At 46.6% G+C, this 24,270-nt stretch overlaps 4 protein-coding genes across 7 annotated transcripts in view; 2 read left to right on the top strand and 2 right to left on the bottom strand.

Moving 5' to 3' along the window:
• The window catches only part of iqsec1b (IQ motif and Sec7 domain ArfGEF 1b), a 114,582-nt gene extending 113,848 nt beyond the window's left edge, over window positions 1–734 (top strand). For all 4 annotated transcript variants that reach the window (XM_035520346.1, XM_035520345.1, XM_035520347.1 and 1 more), the window contains one exon: window positions 150–734. In XM_035520346.1, the coding sequence (XP_035376239.1) occupies window positions 150–671 (522 nt within the window). In that variant the 3' untranslated portion in view covers window positions 672–734. The remainder of the gene's footprint in view (window positions 1–149) is intronic.
• A 5,097-nt stretch (window positions 735–5,831) lies between these two features.
• On the top strand, window positions 5,832–14,673 carry acad9 (acyl-CoA dehydrogenase family, member 9). Its single transcript, XM_027028947.2, has 18 exons — window positions 5,832–6,126; window positions 6,294–6,387; window positions 6,538–6,639; window positions 6,767–6,873; window positions 7,195–7,295; window positions 7,384–7,462; window positions 7,629–7,803; window positions 8,306–8,379; window positions 8,505–8,580; window positions 8,663–8,733; window positions 8,821–8,940; window positions 9,112–9,240; window positions 9,710–9,789; window positions 9,918–10,044; window positions 10,449–10,526; window positions 11,391–11,519; window positions 13,304–13,376; window positions 13,584–14,673. Exons 1-18 carry the CDS (start codon window positions 5,938–5,940, stop codon window positions 13,682–13,684), a joined length of 1,905 nt encoding a protein of 634 aa, XP_026884748.1. The 5' UTR covers window positions 5,832–5,937; the 3' UTR covers window positions 13,685–14,673.
• Window positions 14,674–14,853: 180 nt separating this feature from the next.
• cfap92 (cilia and flagella associated protein 92 (putative)) lies at window positions 14,854–20,076 on the bottom strand (the record flags this gene model as incomplete). Its single annotated transcript, XM_035520454.1, has 9 exons — window positions 19,755–20,076; window positions 18,537–18,721; window positions 17,449–18,338; window positions 17,163–17,357; window positions 16,547–16,820; window positions 16,294–16,458; window positions 15,855–16,067; window positions 15,214–15,367; window positions 14,854–15,131 (listed from the first exon to the last, which is right to left on the bottom strand). Coding segments are annotated over exons 1-9 (2,418 nt in total), but the record flags the coding sequence as incomplete, so codon positions are not given.
• Window positions 19,889–24,015, bottom strand: LOC113589342. The gene is made up of 7 exons (XM_035520613.1): window positions 23,760–24,015; window positions 23,488–23,663; window positions 22,027–22,246; window positions 21,455–21,610; window positions 21,253–21,343; window positions 20,575–20,676; window positions 19,889–19,898 (listed from the first exon to the last, which is right to left on the bottom strand). Exons 1-7 carry the CDS (start codon window positions 24,013–24,015, stop codon window positions 19,889–19,891), a joined length of 1,011 nt encoding a protein of 336 aa, XP_035376506.1.
• Between the last annotated feature and the right edge of the window lie 255 nt (window positions 24,016–24,270).

Below are 24,270 nucleotides of genomic sequence, written 5' to 3'. Positions count from 1 at the left end.
CTGCTCTGTGCTGCTCTGTGCTGGTCTGTGCTGCTCTGTGCTGCTCTGTGCTAGTCTGTGCTGCTCTGTGCTGCTCTGTGCTAGTCTGTGCTGCTCTGTGCTGCTCTGTGCTGCTCTGACGTCGCTGCTCTCTGTTCATCTTCCTCCAGGGATCCATCATCAGTAGTCCGCACACGCGGCGACGGGCCACGTCCAGCCGAGACTGCCCCTCCCGCCAGCAGTCACTGCCCACATCGTCCTCCCTGCTGGGCTCGCTCTTTGGCGCCAAGCGGGGCAAGACGCCATCGCTGCCCCCGCAAGCCCCTCACCCGTCCCACCCGACCCTGATCTCCCACACACCCCACCCGTCCAACCTGCACCACACCGCCCGGGAGGGCGTGGCCGGCGCGGCCGAGACGCAAGCCCAGATCCACTCGCACCATGCCCAGTACTGCCACGTTCCGCAAAACCCGCCACCCTATCACCACCACCATCACTACCACCCCCCCGCCCACGCGCAGCACCCGCCCCACCAGTACCACGCCGCCCCCGGCGCGCCCCCATCCTCCTCCACCCACGGCCACGTGCCACACCCCGCCCACTCTCAGCACCACCACGGCCAGCTCCCAACCGCCACGGCCGCCCCTGGGAGCACCAAGCCCAAACACAGTGGGATCAGCACTGTGGTGTGAGGCCCACACCACATTGGGGGGGCTCTCCGCCCCAAGAACTCAGTCTGCCTGCAGCCCGGGGCGGGGGCGGGGATGGGGATGGGATTGGGGGGGGGGGATCGGTTGGGCTTGGATGCACCTTGGCAGACTCTGTCTAGCTGGCATGCGAAAGACTGCGATTCTGCAACAGAACTTGACCGAGGAGTGAGGGCATAGGCCGTCGTGACCCACCACGCCATTCAGAGCCCACATCCTCCTGGGAGAGCGAGGGGCCTTCCTCTGTAGTGCCGGCCTTCTCTTCCACCTTCTCGCTGGGCTCCTCGGCCCCGTGCTGCTCCTCCCATCTCCACGCTCACCGCGCGCTACCGCCATGCGCTGGACACACCCCTGGCGAGCTGAAATCGCTCTTTCTCTTCCGGGTCGATCTGTACACTCTTTATGTCTTAACACCCGGGTGTGTGTCCAGCTCCCATGACTAAAGCAAAGACAACACAGAAGAAAGAGCATGCACAAAGACCATGGCCACTGTTTAATCTTGTACTTAACTATTTATGAAACCTTATCAAATATCCTGCTCGCTAGTCTGGAGAAAGAAAAGTCTTTGTAGAACAGAAAAGTCTAGAAAAGAGTATGGTTTAAACCAGACAGTCAAAGATCTAGCCACGAAGAGAGTGGATCACATAGACATAGGTGTTCCAGTATTTAATGTAGCGGTAGACCACAGTTCTCTGTGATATAGTTAGCCGTCTTTAATGTGCCAATTATTTAAAAAAGCAGTTACTGGGTTAGTCAGAAATCCTTTGTGTATGTTGTGCATATAGTATTTTGTAAAATAATAATAATATCAGTTAACAGTTAATATTATTGTTATAGAACAAAATGCGTGATGGGCATCAGATAAAAATCTCAGTATTATACTTTCAAAGTAGAAGACTTAGTTTCGCTATTGTAGAACTCAGTCCCAACACTTTCGATTAGGTGAGCAAGAAACGACCTGGAATTTCTCTGGTTGCCTTTGAAACAGAACTGTTTGGAAGATTCTGGAAAGCACATACCGGATCTTTGGGCCCAGCGGAACTGTGTTTACTGCAGCCATTAGGAATCTGCTTACAGCTTACCAATCAGGAGTGAAAAATGAGGAGGCAGGAGGGGCAGGGAGCCTAGCCGAGCTTAGAGCTAGAGCATCAATCCTCCTTAGGCCTCAACTCGTCGGTCCTGGCCTCTAGTGTACCGCGGTTTTATTTTTTTAACTATTTTTTTAGAGATAAATAAAACATTATGAAATAACTGTACATTTGAAGATGTTTACGGTAGAGCTGATTTGATGGAGAAGGATATTTTGGAAATAATACCCTGTTTTGCCGTCTTATTTTGGGGTTTATGGAGGCAAGTACACTTCAGAGACATTCGAAACCTTTTCCCACATTTCAGTCCGTTGCCGTGATGCGCGTTTTCTCAGCAGGCTGAGTGTGTGCCCCCTTTGCGTTCTGTGTGTGCTGCCCTTAGTGGCCCCAAGCATGCAGCACAGTCTGAAGCAGACTTGCTTCAAATTTGTGGGGGGGAGGGGGGTGTTGTTTGAATTTTTAAGAATGCCTTTCACTTGCCTACAAATGTGGTTAAGTCCTGTCCGTTGGGCATGATGACAAAGCAGATATTTATCCAGATTCTACACATATCTTGACTTTTCCCTCTTTCTTTATGCAGTGTGTTCTGTGTATTATGGGAGGGAGGGGTCATGATATGACCCGAGTAATGCCGTCTTAGCTCAGATACACAAATTCCCTGTGGCACGTTTCTCTTTTGTAAGTAATCCCGTATGTACAGTAACTGGCCGAATGTTCCACTCTCGGAGACCAGGATCGGCAGCGAAGACGTTTGCTTTGCACGCGGTTTCCTTTATGTTTGTTCTGTTCATTCTGATTGGTTTATTTGTCATTTTCTCTCCTTTTGTACTTCTTGTATGTGCAATATTGTATGTTTCCATTCTGTAAATGAATACCTGCAATCTAGTGGCCGGATTTTTTTCGTCATATAATTGTCATGATTATAAACCCGTCACTGTTGATCTCCGTACTACCCTCGCGCTCGCTGCTCGAGTAACGTGCAGTGAGGAATACCAACTAAATTACTCTTGCATGTAACATTATATAGTAAGGACATTCTCTAAATATCGTATATTCCCAGAGATAATATCAGTGTTACAGTTGACTGTTGTTGAAATTTAAGTGATGATAAACATTAAAAATATGTAGACTTCTCTGTAGACTCTGTTCCTATGGACATACTATTTTGTCTCATTTTGAACTAGAAGAGATTTGCCCAGATACAAAGGGGATAGCAGCAGCTATAGTGCACACAGTGTGTCTAAGCTTGACCTACTGTGTAGACATTCTACCTGATGATAGCCACGCAGTGTCACTCCTCGTGTGAATATTGTTATTGTTATCGTTGGTGGAGTCTTCTTGAACGTTGCTCTGAGATCCGGGTTGACTTAATAATTTGCACAGTAGACCAATAAATCAGAAAGACCGTTTCTGCAGATAATCTATCCCAAGCCATGCCACAGTGAACATGTAATTACAACAGATTATACCTCGGAAGTGCTTCAAAGCATCACTGAAATACAATTCTGAAACATATATACGTGTATACACACACATACACACAGACACCATCAAGCGTCTCCGTACATTTTTGTTTTCTTTGAACGTTTTGTTTAAAGCTTTGATTTAACGTTTTAGTTGAGAACAATATATGGCAGACGTGTTGTAGTGCTCGTTTTCTCCAGAATAGGGTGGTTAACTTAGAAACCCATAATGCATTGCATGCATTCAATTCCTGTCACCTTTGGTTGACATGTGAGCTAAATTAAACGTAAGAATAATGTACTTACCTTTGTTTTGTTCTGTTTATTTGTTTGTTTGTTTGTTTGAGATGTTTGCTTGCGCTTGCCTTTTACACTGTTTTTCTGCAAATCAGCATGCATTCATTTATCCCTTGTAAAAAAAAAAAGCCAAAAAAAAAACCAACCACATCGTCATTGCACTTATGTGTTTGCGCGCGCGCGCGCGCGTGTGCACGTATCTTGACGAAGATTGTCATTGTACATATTATAATCCAGTGTGATGAAAGGAGAATAGTTTAGGAACATAGGAAGGCATTCAGCAGCATATTTAAAGAGCAACAGTGTAGGACGGGACACCTCATTTGTACATAGTCTGTATATTATTAGTACTTTGTGTCAGCCATTACATTAAAGTTGCATTCTTCTCCTTTTCTTTAAATATAATTATTACAGTGTTGCGCAACCGAATGTACTGAATTTGGTAATTATAGCATCTTGTGGGACTCTGAAGGTGACTGTTATGATTTCGCTCACGATTTCCCCCGAGACACATCGCATTCCGACACACGCATTGCAGCCCATTTTATAACTACCACCAAGCGAGAAGGACTTTCGTGATGCATTAGTTTCTAAGTAGATTACGAGACCTTATTGATGTAAATCTATAACTGTGACCACGTGGAGAAATCATAATAAAAATATGCTGTCCGATTCATACCTTGTTTATCTGTGTCTGCAGTAATGCATTTGCTAATTTACTTTTTGTAATGTTTATTTTAAATGTAAACATTTGTATGATACAATGACATTTTAATGATCTATATAACCTACTAGCGTTCCTCTGCTTGCAGGTCACGAGCCAAAGATGCAGCACTTTCTGAATATGTATGTTCGCGTGTTAGGGTTGCCTAAACACTGTTGCTGCTTTATCCAAGTGGCTGCGCACAGAACCTCTCCACCAACTGCCCAAACTTTTCTATTTGGTTACTCGCGTTCTTCCTGTACCCCTGAAAGCCTGCGCGTGGCCCTTAAACTTTTCCGCACCACCGAGACGACGGTGCAAACGCTCGCGGGACGCCTTGATTCTCCCCGCGCACTTCGGTGAAATGGATGGTTGATGCGCGCAAATAGTGTTGTACTTCCACGAGCGCTACCGGTACAGAAGGCCTTGTACTGAGGCTATTTTTCACGATGATACCGTTATAAGAGACTTGTGAATGCAGGACCTCTGAGAAAGGAAAAAAAACTGGTTAAACTATGACGGGATCGCAGCAAGAACAAAAAAAATCCCGCATTTTCTCCGTGGTTATAATCTGAGTCTTGCTGAATACGCAGTTGTGCAGAATCCCGGTGCTAGCACAGCGTGCAGACGCGTCTCTCAAACATCAGCTGTTCCACTCCTTTGGATAAAGTCTAGATTATACAGCTTCATGAAGTACAACCTGGATAATGTTATTCCTTGACGTCATTTATTTCACTTTTGTTGACTTTAATCTCAGTGTACACTTTTACAATACCCAAAAGTAAGCAACAACAGTATACCGAGTTTGTACAATACATTAAATACAAAGTTGAATTTATGTTACAAATGAAATAAAGATTTACAAAAGTCTACAGCTGTTATGGTTTATGCATCTAAAAACAAACAAACAAAAAAACAAAGCAGAAACCTAGGAACGCGTACGCAATTGCTGTGCGTCTGCGTAGTGACTAAATGAAACGGGTACCTGATATCCAAAGCGCAATACTACAGCCTGCAAATGTCAGGTGCTCTTGGATCCAAATACATAATGCAATAATCTAGCTGTAAATCTCCTTAGCTGCTTTGTTCTGGGACGGTGAGATGAATGTGTCAGTCAGTGAGATTGCATTTAAAAGCCTAAAGCTCTCCCGCTCTGTACGGTATTATTTTCGGATCAGTCGTAAGTCATGTTGGATATGTCGCGGAAAAGCCAAGGATACCCGACTGGAGGAAGGATGAGGTGTTTATCTGAGTCCCTATAAACCGACTAAACCGGCCAGGTTCAGGGTAAACTCGGCAGGTTAAAGGTCGGCGTGTTCACAGCTCGACTGTTCTAGTGTGAGACAGACAGTGGTAATGTCCAAGCACACTTTGGTCTGTCTGAACCGCCGCATCACTGCGCGACTGGAGTAAAGTATCAGTCTCGTTTGGACTCCCTCACCTCCCCCTGTAAGCCAAAAGTGTGTAACATTTTAACCCGTTGACTGATCGATGACGTGCCAAACGTTCAGGATGCGCAATGTGAGCGAAAAGCACCAGTCGAGTAAACGCTGACCCCTAGTGCAGCGAAAGCGAGCTGCAACGACGGCCAGGTCGTGCCGTCATCTCCGTGCGACGAAAATAGGTGAAAGGAGTTCATGCGTGCGTGTTTACCAGCAAGTGAGGTCGGAAGGTAAACCCGAGGGGGAAAAGCTTAGAAAATGAACCTCAGCAGAATAACTGTTTGGTCAAGGGCCGCAACGCTCGGGAAAGGCGTGCGTCTTGCTGCGGGGGTGAGACGCACGGGCGAGGAGGAGCTAGCAACCCACCTTCAGCCACGTCGCTTGATCGTGTCGAGTGCGAGGAGTCTGGCGTACGCGAAGGATCTTTTCTTGGGGAAGCTGAACAAGGTAAACGCACGCACACACGCGCGCGGAGTTCCAGGCGAATCCCCCACGGCGCGTGCTGTCCCGACGCCGCTGTCACGCAGGGTTTCACGAGGACGGTCCTTTTGGGGCGCTGAGAAGTAGCAGTCTCTTATTGGGTTGGTTTAAAATGTGCACTTATCTTTGCACAGAATGAGGTCTTTCCCTACCCGGAGATTAGTCATGAGGAATTGGAAGAGATCAATCAATTCGTCCCGCCAGTCGAGAAGTTTTTCAGGGAAGACGGTGAGTGCCGAGAACAGGGGGCAGACCCTGTCCTGGCCCGGCTCATGAGTGTCACTTAGCCAGCCTGCCCTAACAGTCACTGACGTTCTTGTTTGTGGTGTGTGCAAAGAAGCAAAGCCACGCTTGTGATGCTGACCTGTCTCTCTTAAGTTAATTCGAAGAAGATTGACGAAGAGGCCGTGATCCCCCAGGCGACGCTGACTGGGCTGAAGGCCCTGGGTCTGTTCGGCATCCAGGTGCCCGAGGAGTACGGTGAGGCCCCGCACGCCGTCGTCTTCCGCACGAGTCGTGGAAAAGGGGAGTGTTTCTGAGCTTCGCCGCCCGTAGGGAGATGCTGGGAGATTGGAAGTCGTGTCTGAAGTTGTCCTCCTTTCCCCAGGGGGCCTTGGCCTCTCAAACACGATGTATGCCAGATTAGGAGAGATCCTGTCCCTCGATGCAGCTATCGCTGTCACGCTGTCAGCACATCAGGCCATTGGGTTGAAGGTAAGCATGGCTTCTTCCCGTCTTCTCTTGGTGGTGAGTCAGGGTGACTGTACTTGTAGTGCATGCATGACCCACGTATGACAAGCAATAAGTCTTCAATAGTATACGGCATGTCCAGTCACCTTGTCCGGCTACCGGCTGCTACCAGCTGCTACCAGAAGAATTTAGTGACCTGGCTGACGGGCAACCTACGTAGTCTTTCTCATCAAATCTCCTAAGGAATAATTACCAGGCACTTGCAGTATAATTACCAAGTCAGGAAGCACTATAAATAACCCCGTGAGCCATACTGTGTCTAAAAGCACGGTGTTGTTACCTTAGGGTATCCTGATGGCTGGGACGGAGCAGCAGAAAGCGAAGTACCTCCCCCGCTTGGCTTCGGGAGAGCACATGGCGGCCTTCTGTCTGACGGAACCCGGGAGGTGCGCACCATTCTCCCGCTGCCACCCTCCGCGCTGTTTGAGCCGTAACAACACGCCACGTGTCATTGTCCGTTGCTTTGTGTTGTAGCGGAAGTGATGCAGCGTCGATCCAGACCCGAGCGACACTCACAGAGGACGGGAAGCACTTCGTACTCAACGGCTCGAAGGTGGGCGGTGCAGCCGATCGGCTAATCGGCCTTGAGGTTTACTAAGGGGGAGTTGGTCGTCGTCTGTGCAGAGATGGTTGGTCGGTTGACTGGTCAAAGATTAGACTGTAAATGTAAGTTGTAAATGGTCCGTTTTGACGCACGGTTCTCTCTTCCTGTTTCTAAGATCTGGATCTCCAACGGCGGCTGGGCAGACATCATGACCGTGTTTGCCCGGACGGAGGTGCTGGACGCGGACGGGCAAAAGAAAGATAAGATCACAGCATTCATCGTGGAGAGGGCATTCGGGGGGGTGAGCAGCGGCAAGCCAGAGGACAAGCTGGGAATCCGGGGCTCCAACAGTGAGCTCACACACACACACGCACACCCTACCCGGGATCACCGCCTTTCATACGGGTGCATTTTTTCGGTTTACAATCACAGAGAGTGGACCATGTTTTGGCATGTGCTGTTTATCAGCAACCCATCACTCTGTTCATCATTGATCAGATTCTGATCAGTCTCGTCATTGATAAGATCACTGTGGGCTGGCAAACGGTGACTCAGCAGATGCCAAACACAGCTAGAGGTTGGCTGAAGGACAGCGAGTGGTCTGTGGACTCTGACTGTACAGCTACAAGATGTTTCTGCTCGAGTAGCTCACAGGAACATAAAGTGGTTCGTGAGTGTATACTCAAGGAATTCGGCATGTACTGAAGACAATATACTGATTGTCAATAAACTCTCAAGATTGTTTAGAATTTGATTGTACGAGACTGTCAGTGCTGGTGTAGTCCTTATATTCGTGATATGAGCTGTGGGTAGGGAGTCGGATCATTGATTTGTTTCTGGGTTTTATTTTAGCGTGCGAGGTGACGTTTGAAGACACGAAGGTCCCAGTCGAGAACGTGATTGGTGAGGTTGGCGGAGGGTTCAAGGTAACTGTTACACTCCATACATCTTAATGGGCCCTTCACAGCTGTTAAAGCGAACCGCGCGCCACTGTGTTCAGCAGAGCTCATCTTTTCTGCTTTTTTCGTGTGTGTGTATTGTGTGTCTCCAGATTGCCATGAACATCCTGAACAGTGGGAGGTTCAGCATGGGCAGTGCTTGTGCAGGCATGATCAAAAAGTTGATCGGTATGAACGTGTACATAAACAAACGTATACGCTCCAACTGTGGCGTTTTAAAAAATTTCACCGGTGTCGCACTTCCCTGCAGAGATGGCGGCGGAGTATGCCGGCACCAGGAAACAGTTCAACAAGAAGCTCACAGAGTTCGGAATGGTTCAGGTTCGCATTTAGTTATTAACACTGAAGCTTAAAGGTCGGGGGAATGGCGGTTAATGCTAAACTTCCCATGTTGTTGCTGACGTCCAGGAGAAGTTTGCCATCATGGCCCAGAATGCCTTTGTGATGGAGAGCATGGCATACCTGACGGCTGGGATGATGGACCGGCCCGGACTTCCCGACTGCTCAGTGGAGGCGGCTATGGTGAAGGTGACAGTTCCTTAGCAACTTTCAGCAATGTGTGAACATGGGCGGGGCTCAGCTGGGTGGGCGGTGCTGTGCGTTCAACCTGCTGTCTTCAGCAGCATTGGCTGCTGACCTGCAGTAACGGAGCCCTAGAAAGCAGGTGAGATTATGTGATGCTCAGGTGTTTTTGTGCAGGTGTTCAGCTCGGAGGGGGCCTGGGTGTGTGTGAGCGAGGCACTGCAGGTTCTGGGTGGTGTGGGATACACCAAGAACTACCCCTTCGAGCGCTTCCTCAGGGACTGTCGCATCCTGCAGATTTTTGAGGTGATGTTGGACATCCCTAAACGATGACTTGCTTGTTTTAGTAAACCTGTGTATTTCAGGCATATATGGACATTACAGTTTATAAAGCATGTATATGGACATTATAGTTTATAAAACATGTATATGGACATTATAAAGCATGTATATGGACATTATAGTTTATAAAGCATGTATATGGACATTATAAAGCATGTATATGGACATTATAAAGCATGTATATGGACATTATAGTTTATAAAGCATTTGTCTTTAATCACTTTATGCAGTTTATCTGAATGACTTATTTAGCAGTTTAAAACAGTTTAGGCTTTAACATCTGCAAAAGTAATAACTGCTTTCTATTAAAAAGACATTTTCTACACATCGACCACTAGAGGGCGGGATTGTTACCGAGCTTTTGATAGAGCATGACGACGTACTGCACTCTACTTTACTTTTTCCATATGATGGGTCTTTTTTCTGCTTTTAGGGCACCAATGAGATCTTGAGGATGTACATAGCGCTCACAGGAATGCAGTACGCTGGCAAAATACTCACAGGAAAAATAAAGTACGTGTGACCTGTAAATGTGCATTTATACATGTGTGTGTATGCATAAATAAATGTAAGTATATGGCGTGTTTTCGCACCGAAAGAATGCGGGTGCCGTGAACTTGTGCGTGTGGCGCCCCCTGCAGGGAGATGAAAAGAGGGAGCGTGGGTGTGGTACTTGAGATGCTAGGGAAGAAAGTGCACGGCTCTCTGAGGAGGAACCAAGACCTGGGCCTGACCGGCCAAGACGGCCTGGTGCACCCGAGTCTAACGGTACTCGCCCCCGCATCCACGAATCCCCATCTGTGTGCATGCAGTGTAATATGTGTAGGTGTGCATTTATACCGCACATTTGTGCTGCAGTCGTGTTGGATGGCTTTCCTCTGCAGTCCCTCGTACGTCATACAAACACAAGCGTTGCCGTAGGTCACGGACACTGTAAAAGACTCCACCAGACCTGAAGTGTGCGTTAATGTCGTAGCCACGTAACCAGTGTCCCCGTTACCCCTTTGCACGCAGTGTGTTTGTTACACCGCAGAGCAGTGGCTTGGTCTGCAGTGGGTGCCTCATTTTGGAGGGGGTTGCCTTTAAGTCTGGGAGGTCTAGTGATGGAGTCACTCCCGCAGATATAAGCAATGTCACTTGGGTAACTGATGATGTCATCATGTCCTCCACAGGAGAGTGCTAAGATGTTAGAGGAGAATGCGGTGCTCTTTGGTTCCACCGTGGAAAGCCTACTGTACAGATACGGAAAGGTACGTTCCCCGCGAAGGCTCCTGAAGTGTACGGCACGCACTCGTTTCCACAGACGTGACGGTTTTGAACCAGGCAGCTTTGTCTGTCTTTACTGGGCAATGCGTCCTCGGGCCTCATGGCCTTTCCTGGCAGCATGGGGTCTTAAGTCCATCACTTTGTCTGCACGTTTTTGAGAACACCTCGGGGGTCGTGGGGGGGGGGGGGGGGGGAGAGAAAGAGGTTTCTATTGGTTTAATGTCCCAGAGTGTGCTGCGCGTTTCCATGGCGAGGTGCAGGATCATTAGAGTGGGCCTGGTGAGCACTGCCGGGACCTCCTGTCTGCTCCCTTCTTTCCTGTAGCGCTGAGGTAATGTACGACCTCATGTGGGAGGCAGCTGTCCTGATCTCGCGTGCTCTCGCGCGCTCTCTCGCTCTCTGTCTGTCTCTCTCGCTCGTAGAAACTGATTAACAGCCATACTATTGTAATGAGAGCTGGAGCTGTAGATAGACTTCGGTTTTCCGAGTGCTGTTTCCCTGTCTCGCTTAACCACGTTTCATCTTCCTTTTTATGCAAGGGAAACCTTTCAATTAGAACGGGTCTGTTGTGCTCCAACACACATCTGCGCTCTGTATGGAAAACAGCGAGATCAGAGGCGCAGAGACATGCAACCTTTACATCTGACTCTGACCTGCTTAATTTGAGATGGATGAAATGACAAACATTTGTTTTTTGAAGGCTGAATGAATGAATGAATTCCTGGTTAGCGAGACAAGTCTGTTCTTTTTTTTTTTTTTTTTTTACAAGGCATGAAAACGCGCCTGCTTTTCATAACAGCCATGTGGTTATGCTAATGAGCTGTGTCCTCAACTTTTGCATGTTTCAGACCATCGTGGAGGAGCAGCTGGTGTTGAAGCGTGTGGCTGATACACTGATTAACATCTACGCCATGACGGCAGTCCTGTCCCGATCCAGCCGTTCCATCAGCATTGGCCTGCGCAATCATGACCACGAGGTCTCATCCTTTACCTCAGTATACCTCAACCAAACCTTACTCTGCTAGCTGTGTCCTCCACCTCAGTATACCTCATCCAAATGTTACCCTGCTAGCTGTGTCCTCTTCCTTTACAATACCTCATCCAAATGTTACCCTGCTAGCTGTGTCCTCTACCTCGGAATACCTCATCCAAATGTTACCCTGCTAGCTGTGTCCTCTTCCTTTACAATACCTCATCCAAATGTTACCCTGCTAGCTGTGTCCTCTACCTCAGAATACCTCATCCAAATGTTACCCTGCTAGCTGTGTCCTCTACCTCGGAATACCTCATCCAAATGTTACCCTGCTAGCTGTGTCCTCTTCTTTTACAATACCTCATCCAAATGTTGCCCTGCTAGCTGTGTCCTCTACCTCAGAATACCTCATCCAAATGTTAGCCTGCTAGCTGTGTCCTCTACCTCGGAATACCTCATCCAAATGTTACCCTGCTAGCTGTGTCCTCTTCCTTTACAATACCTCATCCAAATGTTACCCTGCTAGCTGTGTCCTCTTCCTTTACAATACCTCATCCAAATGTTGCCCTGCTAGCTGTGTCCTCTACCTCAGAATACCTCATCCAAATGTTAGCCTGCTAGCTGTGTCCTCTACCTCGGAATACCTCATCCAAATGTTACCCTGCGAGCTGTGTCCTCTTCCTTTACAATACCTCATCCAAATGTTACCCTGCTAGCTGTGTCCTCTACCTCAGAATACCTCATCCAAATGTTACCCTGCTAGCTGTGTCCTCTACCTCAGAATACCTCATCCAAATGTTACCCTGCTAGCTGTGTCCTCTACCTCGGAATACCTCATCCAAATGTTACCCTGCTAGCTGTGTCCTCTACCTCGGAATACCTCATCCAAATGTTACCCTGCTAGCTGTGTCCTCTACCTCAGAATACCTCATCCAAATGTTACCCTGCTAGCTGTGTCCTCTACCTCAGTATACCTCATCCAAATGTTGCCCTGCTAGCTGTGTCCTCTACCTCAGTATACCTCATCCAAATGTTACCCTGCTAGCTGTGTCCTCTACCTCAGTGTACATCAACCAAACGTTACCCTCCCATCTCACACAATAAGTTTTACTTCACAATATCTCAAGTAAGCTTCCTCTTGCTAACTCAGGCAGTAAATTTGAACCTGCAATATCACATATACCTGAACCTGCTTTTCAAACGGCACTCTCTTAAAAAAAAACCTGTTTTACTGGGGTCATAAGGTTATTAGAGGTCATGAGCTTATTAATGGTAGAGGCAGAACCAAGACCTCTTAGCCTGACCTCAATCACAAGCTCCCTGTATTTAAAAATTGTCTTCCAGTGGAAACGCACAAAGCCGGTGTCTGTTGTGCAGATAGGTAGATTAATGAATGAATGAAGTTAAAATGGACTGGAAGATGAAAAAAACAAAGGAGGGGGAACAAGATGACCGTTCTTCTCAAAAAGGATAGTAAAGTCCCATCCGGTGTTGGCGGAGTCTCTGGAGACATGCCGAGCTTGGACGAGTATCACTTGTTCCAGGTTTTCCCGCTCAGAGAACAGGGATTTTAAAACAAACTCATACTTGCATTTATCTCTCTGTGGTTAATAGCCTTTTTAAAATTTGTGCAACACCTGAATTCTTCCTGTCTCTTTCATTGAGAAACATGTGACATCTTGAAAAGACGAATATGTATTCTGTGTTCTTTTTTTTTTTTTAAATACACATCTGCTGTACACTTCGGTCTGAATGGCCCTGATTACGCTGATCTTGTGTCTGCTGTAGGTGCTGCTCGCTAACAATTTCTGCAAGGAAGCGTACTTCAAAAATAACTACTGGCTGGTTCAGTTGCAGAAAGGTGAGTGCCACATGGACGGATCACCCCGAGAAACCTCAATCCTGTCGCAGGCATTTGCACGCTCCCCTCGCATTGTACTGATTATCCTCTACGGGACAGTTTTGGCTGCGTGGATCCCTCATGGTTGATTTGACTCAAGTGTGCTGATGACCTCCTGTCAGTTCTGCAGAACAGATTCTGTCAGTAACGTAACTTCTTCCATCCCAGGCTCCCCGGAGAACAATGACGCCAACATAAAGAAGATCGCTCAGGCAGTCCTGGAAAAGCGCGCGTACATCTGCTCACACCCCCTTGACAGAACGTACTAAGATGGCTCATGTATCGCCAACAGATGTGATGGTTTTCCTGCCTTCTGATTGGGTGTTCGCCTACACTCCTAGGCGCTTATTGGATGACGAGTTTGATTTGCATTAGCAGTGTTAGGAGGGATTGAGTTTACCACAGTAGACCTCACGGAGACTCATTCTCATTTCAGTTGTTGTTTAAATTGTTTGAAATATAATTTTTAAAAAAACAACTTAAAGTAACAAGTAAGTACCCCGGTTTTCTTTAAACTAGTTTATGATTTTTTTTTTAATACTCTGTTGTGGAGTGTTTTACTGTAGTAGTTATATTAATAATTAATAATATTTCACTTTTACAATGTTATAAACCGGTTGAATTTCCTTCAGTTTTATTTCCTGCTGTACCGCTGTAGCCGCTGTTGGTGAGCCGAGGTCGTCTGCGGAACGTGTGCGGTGGGTTCTCGGTGGTGCTTTGTCCTTTCTCTGACATGTCCCCTGCACTGGGTGTGAGACAGAGCAGTACATGTCTGAGGAGGTTTCTGGAAGATGTGCAGACGCTCCTGTCCGCACAGGAGAGGCAGTGCAGCTCGCCTGTGTTGAAAGTTTCCTAGTAACATCTGTGGAAAGCAGATGGGAATGCAACATTTTTATTTGCTTTCTTCTGGGCAACAGCGTGTGCTTTTGTTTTTTTTCCCTGAAATCCGAGCAGCTTCGAGTACACGCGATTTACACGCCGGTGTCTAAATCTGGAAGTCTTTTGTTGGCTCCTTTCCAAAGCTGCCCTGAAGCAGTGGTTGGGACTGAGTTTACCAGCTTTGTGCTGTGTGAGTGAAACGTGGGACTGTGGTTCCGGGCGGTGCCGGCTGATCTGGGCTCGTTCCCTCTCTCTGCCCTGGGGCACTGGAGTCGTTGCTCGGGACTAAAAACACACCGGGTGGTTTTTCGATGTTCTGTTCAATAAAACCTGTGCGATGGGACTAAAATAAAGCAACAGTTATATCGATAAAACTGAACTTTATGGCTTCGTTGTCACGATTTAATGCTTTTCATTGTCTTATCCATTTGACTTTATTTTATCTATTAAATCTTCTACAGTAGTAGAGCAGTAGTTAATTTATTATGTATTTACACCATTTGTACTTTTAACTAATTTGGTTAATAGTTATTTGTTTAATAATAGTCAACCTGTGATTTTTTTTGCAGAAAATGTGTGTGTGTGTGTGTGTAAAAGTGAAATGCATCGTTCTAGAACGCTTTACCTTTAACTCTTTCCACACTGTCTTCAGAGAGAGTTTCATGGGCTTGTCCTTCAGCAGGTCCTTTAGTTTATCCAGACCTGCTCTTCTCGTGTGGCACTTGAATTCAGGGATGCGGCTGCTACCCAGGCAGTTCTTATTAGGCAAGACCTTCCCCAGCCAGCTGGCGTACTGAGCACGCGCAGCCTGGAGCTGCTCCTGCCGCAAGGCCTCTCCTGAAGACACGGTGGGAAAAATCCGACCAGTCAGAGGTCTCCTCTGGGTGAGAATGACCGATTTAAAAGGGGAGGGTTCTACCTGCAAGGTGAACGGTGACGGGGGGCTCTGGGCTGAACGCAGGCGGGGGTTTGGCATAAAGCTCAAAGTCCTCATGCCGTTGGTTCCATGGCCATGTGGCCCTGTTCAGGGTGGGCCTTAGCGTGTTCCCATGGAGAACATTCTCTCTCCAGGGCTGCTTGTGGAGCACATGGAAAAAAAACAAAACAAACTACATTAAGTTACTATAAATATATTTGCAATTCATACAAGTTCAGTACTGCTGACAGAAATAGATAGTGAGAATACTGCACATTGTCCTCTGTTATGTATTCTCAAAGTCACATATTTGGGCGGTTGGCTTGTGCTCTTCTGGGACCAATAAATTACAGACCCCGAGTCTGATCTACAGTCAGCGCCCCGGAGAAGCTTGGTGGCCTGGTTAACCTTAACGGCTATCAATCAGTTGGCATTAGCCACGTCACATTACAGGAAACCAAATACCCACTTAAGAGCAGAGCCTCTTTAAAGAGGAGGGCCTGGTTGGAAAACGGCACTAAAACTTCTCGCGCAAGCTCTCAGGAATGCTGGTAAGGCCGATGCAGGTTTTCCTGTGGAACATGGCACGTGTGAAACGTGACCCTTGCGGGGGTCACAGTGGACATGCGAGCCTGTCCCTGCACCTTTCTGAGCTCCTCCGAACGAGCCTTGTCAGGCTGTTTGGGGTGTCTGTTGGACTCCATGCTGCTCTTGAAGCCCGGACAGACAAAGCCATCGTAGGTGCGCCAGGCGGCACGAGACCTGGACTCTGAGGCTTTCCGTTCTGCCTCCACATCCACCGGAGCCACCGTGAAGGAGTGGTAATGCTGGCTATGGGAGAACCTGCGAGCTGGCTCCTACAACAGATAAAAACATGTGAAATCAAGCATGCAATTCTACAACTTCTAGCAGAATCAAATATTGCAAGTAGAATATCCTTCCATCATTTGGTTTAGGACCAAAGTCTTCCCAAATGTCCAGTTTGGGATTTATCCATTTTAAATGAAAATGCAGTACGTTTTTCCAGAGATGGGTGAGGCATTCTGGTTTGTTCTGGTTTTCACAAGGCTCTGCCATGCTGACCTTTGCCATTTGCTCACGCAGGAGCTTCAGGGCCCTGGCGGTACAGTTCATGGTTTGAATGCTGTAGTTGTGGACAGGTCGACTACCAGCTGTTTCCACCACCATCACGTTTGGTTTAGGCCTCCTTAAAGCACTGCTTGCCTTTTGGACTTCCTCGACATTGACCTGAAACAGACAATCACATCCGAAGGTCCTGACTAGGCATTACCTCTGACCTGTCATCCGTCTACTTTTCCTAAATGATCATTCATACCCGAACAAAGTTTTTCGCGTAAAGACCTTGACTTGCTTCACGTCGTTTCCATGCCAAGTACTCTTCGTTGGAGTTGTCGAGTGGAGTGTGCGCCCTCCTCGGAGAAACGTGGCGACGCTCCTGCGTATCTGTGCTCTCTCCCATGAATCCCACCAGCCCTCCCCTAGGAACCAATCCAAACTCCTTATCCAAGCTTAGAACCATCATGGCTGATGGGAACAGATTGTTCTGCACAGCATCTTCAAGCTTCTTCGCCTGGCAGAGGTGGTTTATTCTGGACAGAGAGTTAAGTGCAACAGTGAACTCACCCTGGAGTGGTAAACAGCACTCCCATGTTGCAGATCAGCTGCCACTGGATGAGTTGTACTAACGGAATAAATTCTTAGTGTAATTGCTGCAAAACTTTTGCACAGATCTCTAAAGGTAGGATCCAACTAACAGTTTCTGTTGTCAGGTACTGCTACCATATGTATTGTTTATCCAGTAGAGTTTAATTAAGAATTTATTTAAGTCGTTTTAGGTTAAAAAAAAATAAAAACAGATAACCACACATTCAGAAGTAGAAATGCAGAGGTTTTAGTACTTTACTAAAGATCAGGACTGTCTGTGCCAGTACCGTAAAATGGCCTGAAGGCAGGCATAGGGCAAGGTGCCTCTGATGTACACCAGCGGTTCCTTCACGATCCTCGCCAGTGGCTGTTGGAGAAGAACTGGAGTCACCCCCACGTCCAGCGTGTCATAGAGCCTCTCTGAGAAGCCCAGGCCCGAGTTGTAAAGAACTGTGACCCGCTTTTCCACCTCCTCATTCAACCTGTAAAATACCACATTAGTCTGCAGACTCTTCAAAGGAGCAACTTGTCTTCAGACCAGAACTCCATGAGGACCGAGTAGCGTCATCTTACTTTATTGGTACCGTTTCCCAGAGATTCCTGACTGCTTGTTCTTTAAGTCCCTCCAGAACACAGAGGTGCAGAGACTGATCCACCACATGAAACCCTGTCAGAATGTTCAGGTTCTGGTTTGCTCTTTCTTTGGAGTTCATTCTGTGACCACACAGGACGCTCTGAGCTGCTGCCGAGTCCAGTCGGAAAGCCTCAGCATTGACTCGTAAAATCTCCAACCTCAGTTTTCTGAGGACAGGAACATTGTTGCGTCTGAAGACGTAAACGATGCGGCCAAAGGGACGTTGTCCTCCATGTCTGACAAGATCGGGGTCCAACGGTCGTGCTATCTCCACCTGCACTTTGAGCTTAGTGTTGGCATCTATATAATGCCCCATGGGCATAGAGTCGACCCAGCGTCTGGCCAGAGCAACTGCTGGTTCAGGTAACTTTGCTTCCCATTTATTCCCCTCGCCACCTAGCCATGACCCTGGGTGGGAACCTCTTACAGGTAAGATGAGATTCAAACACCTGTGCCCTCGGAGGAGATCAGAAAGATGCAGCTTGGCAATGCCATATGGTTCACGCAGTTTTTTGTTCTCTCTAAAGGCATTGTGGGTAGTGCGTTTGGTTGGGACAAGAACTGCTCTGGCTAGCTTCTCATCGTCGGGCTCCGTGCCGAAAACTGCTGGACTCGCGGGAGGTTTATCAGCTTTCCTGTCACGGTCATGAACTTCGATTTCTAGCACCGTACCTCCGAGCGTCTGGAGGAGTTCTCCGGCACTCAGCAGACCAGTGAAGATCACGTTCACATCTCTGAAGTAGACATTTGAACTGTGCTGCTGCCCTTTGGTCCTGTGTACGGGCATGCTGGGGAAACTGTACTGGCAGTACACAGGCAGACACTTTTGCTATAAACGCACAGAACAGAAACCATGTCAGTTTACGATTGTTCAGTCTGTTTATAATGCTTCTTGCTCTTGAATTACCATTACATTCTAAAACCTTAAACAGATGATGTTACTTTGAGTGTTACTTCAAAATGCCAAAAAAGACCTGCAGACGCACATGCTTGAAGTGAGTGGGTAGGAGAGCGTGATGTAGGCTACCTGGAGCACGTGGTAGGGGACGGGGGTGGATGGCAGAGAGCTGGCAGAGAGAACAGTAATGACCAGTGGGTTCAGCTCGGCCGAGAGCCCTTCAGACAGGAGCGGCTGGTCCAGGGAGACGCTGCACAGTCCGGCACTCACCCGTCCGGAGCACGTCACGAAGCACTCCGTAAGACAGGTATCTCCTGACGCACACGGATGGCGGTTCACCATTGAAGTCGGCCAGCGGGACGGATCAGATAAAGGAGAAATGAGGGAAGTTAGAATTGACACTGCTGGGAAGTCTGAGGAGTGATTTGGCTGTAAAGGTGGAGGGCCTGGAAGTATTAATGGTTCTCTCAGGTTTACGATGCTCTTGGTGGGAAAACCACCTTTGAGTCAGCTGAAACAAATCTCGTTTCTTTTTTTCTTTTTTTTCCTAGTACTGATGCCTTCAGGTGACTGGTTTAAATTAATTATAGTTGTACTTACCAAATTGCTTGTTTCAAATATTTCTTCATGTAAAATGTCTCTCTTCTGCCATGTTTACATTTTCAATATGCAGGTTAAATTGTAACCTTTTTTTTTTTTTTGATACATCTGAGAAACAAATTGTACATTGTCAAAATAATAACAGCATTGTGTAACAGCCGCCGCCCTCAGCCTCGTGCTGAAAGTAGTTTTGTGCGATCTGTCTGGCTCCCCTTCAGCATTGCTGAACAATTTCTCAAGCGAAGGCTTTCATCAGAGTCTCGTGCTGTGGCTCAGATCCGGACACATCAAAAGCCAAGGGAGCAGGCTTAGACCAGTGCCACTCGACAGCCAATTAGAAGCCTCTGAAACCCCGTCCCAGTGGGGCAGGCAGTCCCTCCCCCACCCAGGTCCACCCCTTCAGTGCACAAGAACAGCAGAAATGCACCAACCAACACCCCCCACCCCCCCACCCCCCCACAAACACACACACCAGTGCACTCCCATCATGTTACATAAACATCCAACTCATTGACAGGAAACACATGGGTAAGCTGCACAGTGGAGGTGAATTTGGCTGATCTGTCTTCTCGCTGTTAAGGGTGGCTTTACGTGTAGAAAAGACAACAGCTAATGGACATATTATGTCAAGCTTTGGATTTATGTTTTCTGGAAGGACAGAGAATTTCAAGCATACACTGGGTCCACCAGCAAACCCTGTACATACACGCTCTTGGGCCAGACCGCAGCTGTACTGAGCGCGAGTACCTGCGAGAAGGTAGACGATATCGAGCTGCGCTGAGGCGACTCCATCCCTGTGCTTGTGTTCCATCTTTGCTGTGTTCTCCTGGGCTGATTTCTGAGCAGGCTTCTCTTCAGATGCCTTCAAGACCTGGTCTGTCCTACTCCTCACTAAATGAATGGGTGAAATTACACAAAGTTACGTAAGCTTTGAGCTTTGGACAAGAGCACTATTTCAAACTCTCCAGACAGTATGTAGAAGTATTTAAATAATCATGACCATAATAATGATGATTGACATTTAGCTTTAAGATGATTATAGAAAATAATAATTTCAATAATTATAGAAATAGATATGGCTCTCATGCATTGAATTTTTATATACAGTACCAGTCAAAAGTTTGAACACACCTGACTGAATGTATGTTTGTAATAGTAATAAAGTCATTAAATAAAGTCATGTTAATCTAAAGAATTATGCTCAAGTTTGTTTCTAAGACATATTATTTGGGAAAGGTGTTAGCCTGTATATGAATTCATTTTCAAAACACAAACACGGTTCTAGATGCACCCTCAGCAGTTTTCTTGTAGAACTTTGGTTCCTCACCCTACAAGTGCTCTGCACATGTGAGAAGGTCTTCAAGACCGATGGAAAAGCACCACAGGTGGCGCCTCATGAAACATGAGGGAATAGCAAGAGCGCAAAACTGTCATCAAAGTGCCGGATGACAATTTTGACAATTAGTATATATATATTTACTATATTTATTGAATCGATACATATACATGTGGCTGGGGTCTCCTGTAGCTCTTTAGTAGGTGTTTATCTGCTCGGTACGGGGCTAACTCTGAGACCGCCATATCCTTGCCTTGTTGCCTAACAGCTGCAAGATCAGTCTTCTTTACATCAGTCCTTCCAGGATTGTCCACGGCTCCATAATGGACATATCTGACAAACAGACAGCTGGGTTTTGGACTTTTGAAAGGATTTTTTTCCATTAACTGATCAAGCAAACTCCAATATTCCTGCTGTACAATGTTCAGTAAAAAAAAAAAAACACATGAGATAATTGACCCAGTGTCCATGAGGAAGAACTTTCTAGAGAGTTCACCATCATCAGGCATAGGTGTTGTTCTATTCTTTCACCTGACACACCTGGGCCAGGTAAGCTCACATTATAAAATGTCTGTTACCTGGGTCAGGTAAGCTGGAAAAGAACAGAAATGTTCAGCGAGGTGAGGGGGGTCTAGTAGCAGGGGCCTGGGGTAGTGGTAGCTCAGTGCTTAAGGTTTGGATTGAAATCAGAAGGTTGCTGGTTGGCCCCTGAGCAAGGCCCTTAACCCTCAATTTCTTAAGTTGTACTCAGTCATAATTGCCATAAAGGCCATAAATGTAAACTGGGATCCTCCATGTTATGCTGTAATATTACTGGTTTCATGTGGTGCACACTGTTGATAAACAGGCTAGTGGAACTACAGGGGATTGGGTGAGTTTAAAGTCATCCGCTCCCCATAAGGAAGTGACCTGTTGAAACTTTGGCGGGAACGTTGCACGGCCTTCTGCGATGTTACTCCTCCAGGACTCTGCGCCACACACAAGGGGGCAGCTGCAATGGCTTCCGAGGTGAGCAGTTTGGGACAAAGAAAAATGGTCATCGGATGACAAAGGTTTAGGATTTGTTTTCCTTCACCATTTAACTACTATTGTAAACAAATAGTCAAAACACCTTTTTGTTCGACGTTCCCGTCTGTGCTGCAGTTGATCTGTAAAGAACTCTTGTTCTCCACTGGTGCGTTCTGTCTCTGTGACTTTGTGGCTCTGTTCCTTGGATTCTGCTTCTCAGCTCCTTCTCTGAGTTTACACACCAGGCTCTTAACGCCACCTGCAGAAACATGCGGTCAAACGTGATGCTGGCATCTGCCGAAGATACGTGAAATGAAATGGCCATAATGAAACTTGACCGTGAGTATTCAAGTGTCCAACTGAGCTCTTGGCGTCACCGTCTCATGGCGTGTCCTGTTTAAAGTTCCTGACCATTCTGCATTCACAGATGTGAGGAATAATTACAAGAAATGTCACGAAGTGCCATCACAAATGCCACACAACGCCCCCACCCACCCACCCACCCAGTAATTTAGCATGTGCTGTGACATACCATTAACAAGTTGTTTATTAACATTCGGATCTAACATTCATAGCACTTTCAGGAAATCCTGTTTAGAAAAAAAGGACAGGATATATAATCATTCTTGAAGGTCTTTTTCAACTGCGTGTTCATATATGGAGCTTCGATCAAACCTGCTTGATCTGGCTCCTCCGGGCTCTCTCCTGGGGGCGCCCTGAAGGCTTTGAGGCGGTCATATCTTGCTTTGGCCGACACTCTGTCCTTCAGGTCCCAAACCCTGAAGGTGATTTTGTGTGTGGGCATCTTAACAAGCAGCTGTCTGGTCACACTGAGTTTCACAGACTGAGACCAGGCCAGCCAAAGGTCATTCCCCTCTTGCCACGGTTTCAGTACCTACACACAGGAGTGGAGTCATTTTAGTTAAATATCCAAAGATGACTAACACCATATTTCACAAAAATGTGTTTAGTGTCAGACGTACTGCAGCAAAGCCTCAGCTATTATGCAATAAATAATCAAAGCAAATGCAAAGATTTTATTTCATACTGTGTGCAATTACACAATTAAAGTTTAAAAACTATGTAGGTAGGAATGACGTGTGTTCGTTGTGTTTCAAGAACATAAGACACCACCGAGGTCACTGTAGTGACCCAGAACTGAGAAGTAAGGTAGCTATTAACTGTTACACTAAACCTTGCTGGGTCAGCGACTTACACCTGTATAATTCATGTCTGCAGATGAGCTACGTGCATGCTACACTACCTTTGATTAAAATAACGTGCATAATGTTTGTTTATTCAGAACATGTAACGCTAATAATGACTGGTCTGGGGCCAGTTTCCCAAAGGCGAAATCTGATCTTTAGTGTTAAGATCGTCTTAACTGGTAGACAGAGTGGTCATGTGATGCTCAGGAAATCCAGGAAATCTGGTGCTATGATAGGCCCTGGTTAGCTAGTGCTTTCTCAAGGAGTTGCTGAACCAACGAATTTCTGTTCAGCTGTAATGAACTATTCATTAACAAAAAACGTAGTTTGATAGTAGTGCATGTTATAACAGAATGTATTTCATCGGGAATTTTTTTCCCCCCAGTAATGGTTGGAACAGCGCTGTTTTGCAGCCAGTAATATAGCGATTAAATCAGCATTTTGCATCCAAATGCACTTGCACAAAAGTCTTGTTTGCGTCACCCTAACATTTCACATGTTTTTCCATGTTTCGGAGTAGTACGGTGCAGTTGATTATTTATATATATATATATATATATATATATATATATATATATATATATATATATATATATATATACACACACACACACACACACACACACACACACACACACACACACACATATATATATATATATATATATATATATATATATATATATACACATCTCTATATATATATATATATATATATATATATACACATCTCTCTCTCGCTCTCTCTCTCTCTCTATATATATATATATATATGGCGATCGATGTGCTGTGTTTTTTTAAGCCTGTGTAGTAATGGGGAATGCTTAATTGGATAAAAATTGTTGCTGTAGATGGGGGGAAAGGGTGTTTAAAAGTGCACGTAAACCTCTTGAGTTTAAACTTGAGTTACAAGATCACTGAAAATCACCTTCGTCTCGTTCCCTGCGTAGACCTTCGCAGCCGAGCCAAACAGCACGAGGTCTACTCTGGTCGGCTCCTCGCCGTCAGGAAGGAGATTGTATTCAACATGGTAATATGCCTGCGGTTTGTGCGTCCCCCCTGCGCCACCGGACACCACCTTGTTGGGGGGTTTCTTCCCCGATTCTACAGTGGCAACCACACAGATCAAAAAAATTCCTTTAACTGCGATCGACGCAAATGCCGTCTGCAAGTAACACGCGGAGAGTGGGCGCCCGGTACCTGGAGGTATGGCCAGCGCTATGGTGACTGTGCAGGTCACCGTGTGACCGGAGTCACCGGGACACGGACGCACGGCTTCGCCGCCCAGCGGACGAGACTTGCTCGCTTCGGGGCTGTGCACAAGGTTTGCGTCGCCGTTCGTCCCGTCGTGTGCGGCGAGCCCCGTGTCAGACCCAGCACAAGACCTGCGTCTGGGGACGCACGCGTCGTTACTTGGCGCTTCCTCCGGTGGTGCATCGCAATCCGCGGGATCCATCTGGTTCCAAAAATGAGTTTTCCCCCTTTGATAGCGAGGTGTTCCAACATTAATATTCGAACTTAAATAATGTTAAGTAAATCATATACGAAGGAAAGGCAAGGCGGTACCGGTAATGGTTTACAGGTACAGTGTCACTACTTATAACAAAATAAAACAAAAATATTTACCTCAGGTGACCTGACGCGCTTTCAGTTTTCGCCTTTATAAAAGATGTGATTAATCTTAAATATTTATTTAGTCTGCTGCATTTAA

The sequence above is a fragment of the Electrophorus electricus genome, chromosome 20, assembly GCF_013358815.1.
Source record: "Electrophorus electricus isolate fEleEle1 chromosome 20, fEleEle1.pri, whole genome shotgun sequence".
Lineage (NCBI taxonomy): Eukaryota > Metazoa > Chordata > Actinopteri > Gymnotiformes > Gymnotidae > Electrophorus > Electrophorus electricus.
Note: the sequence above shows the minus strand (reverse complement) of the source record. Positions and strands in the feature narration are given on the sequence as shown.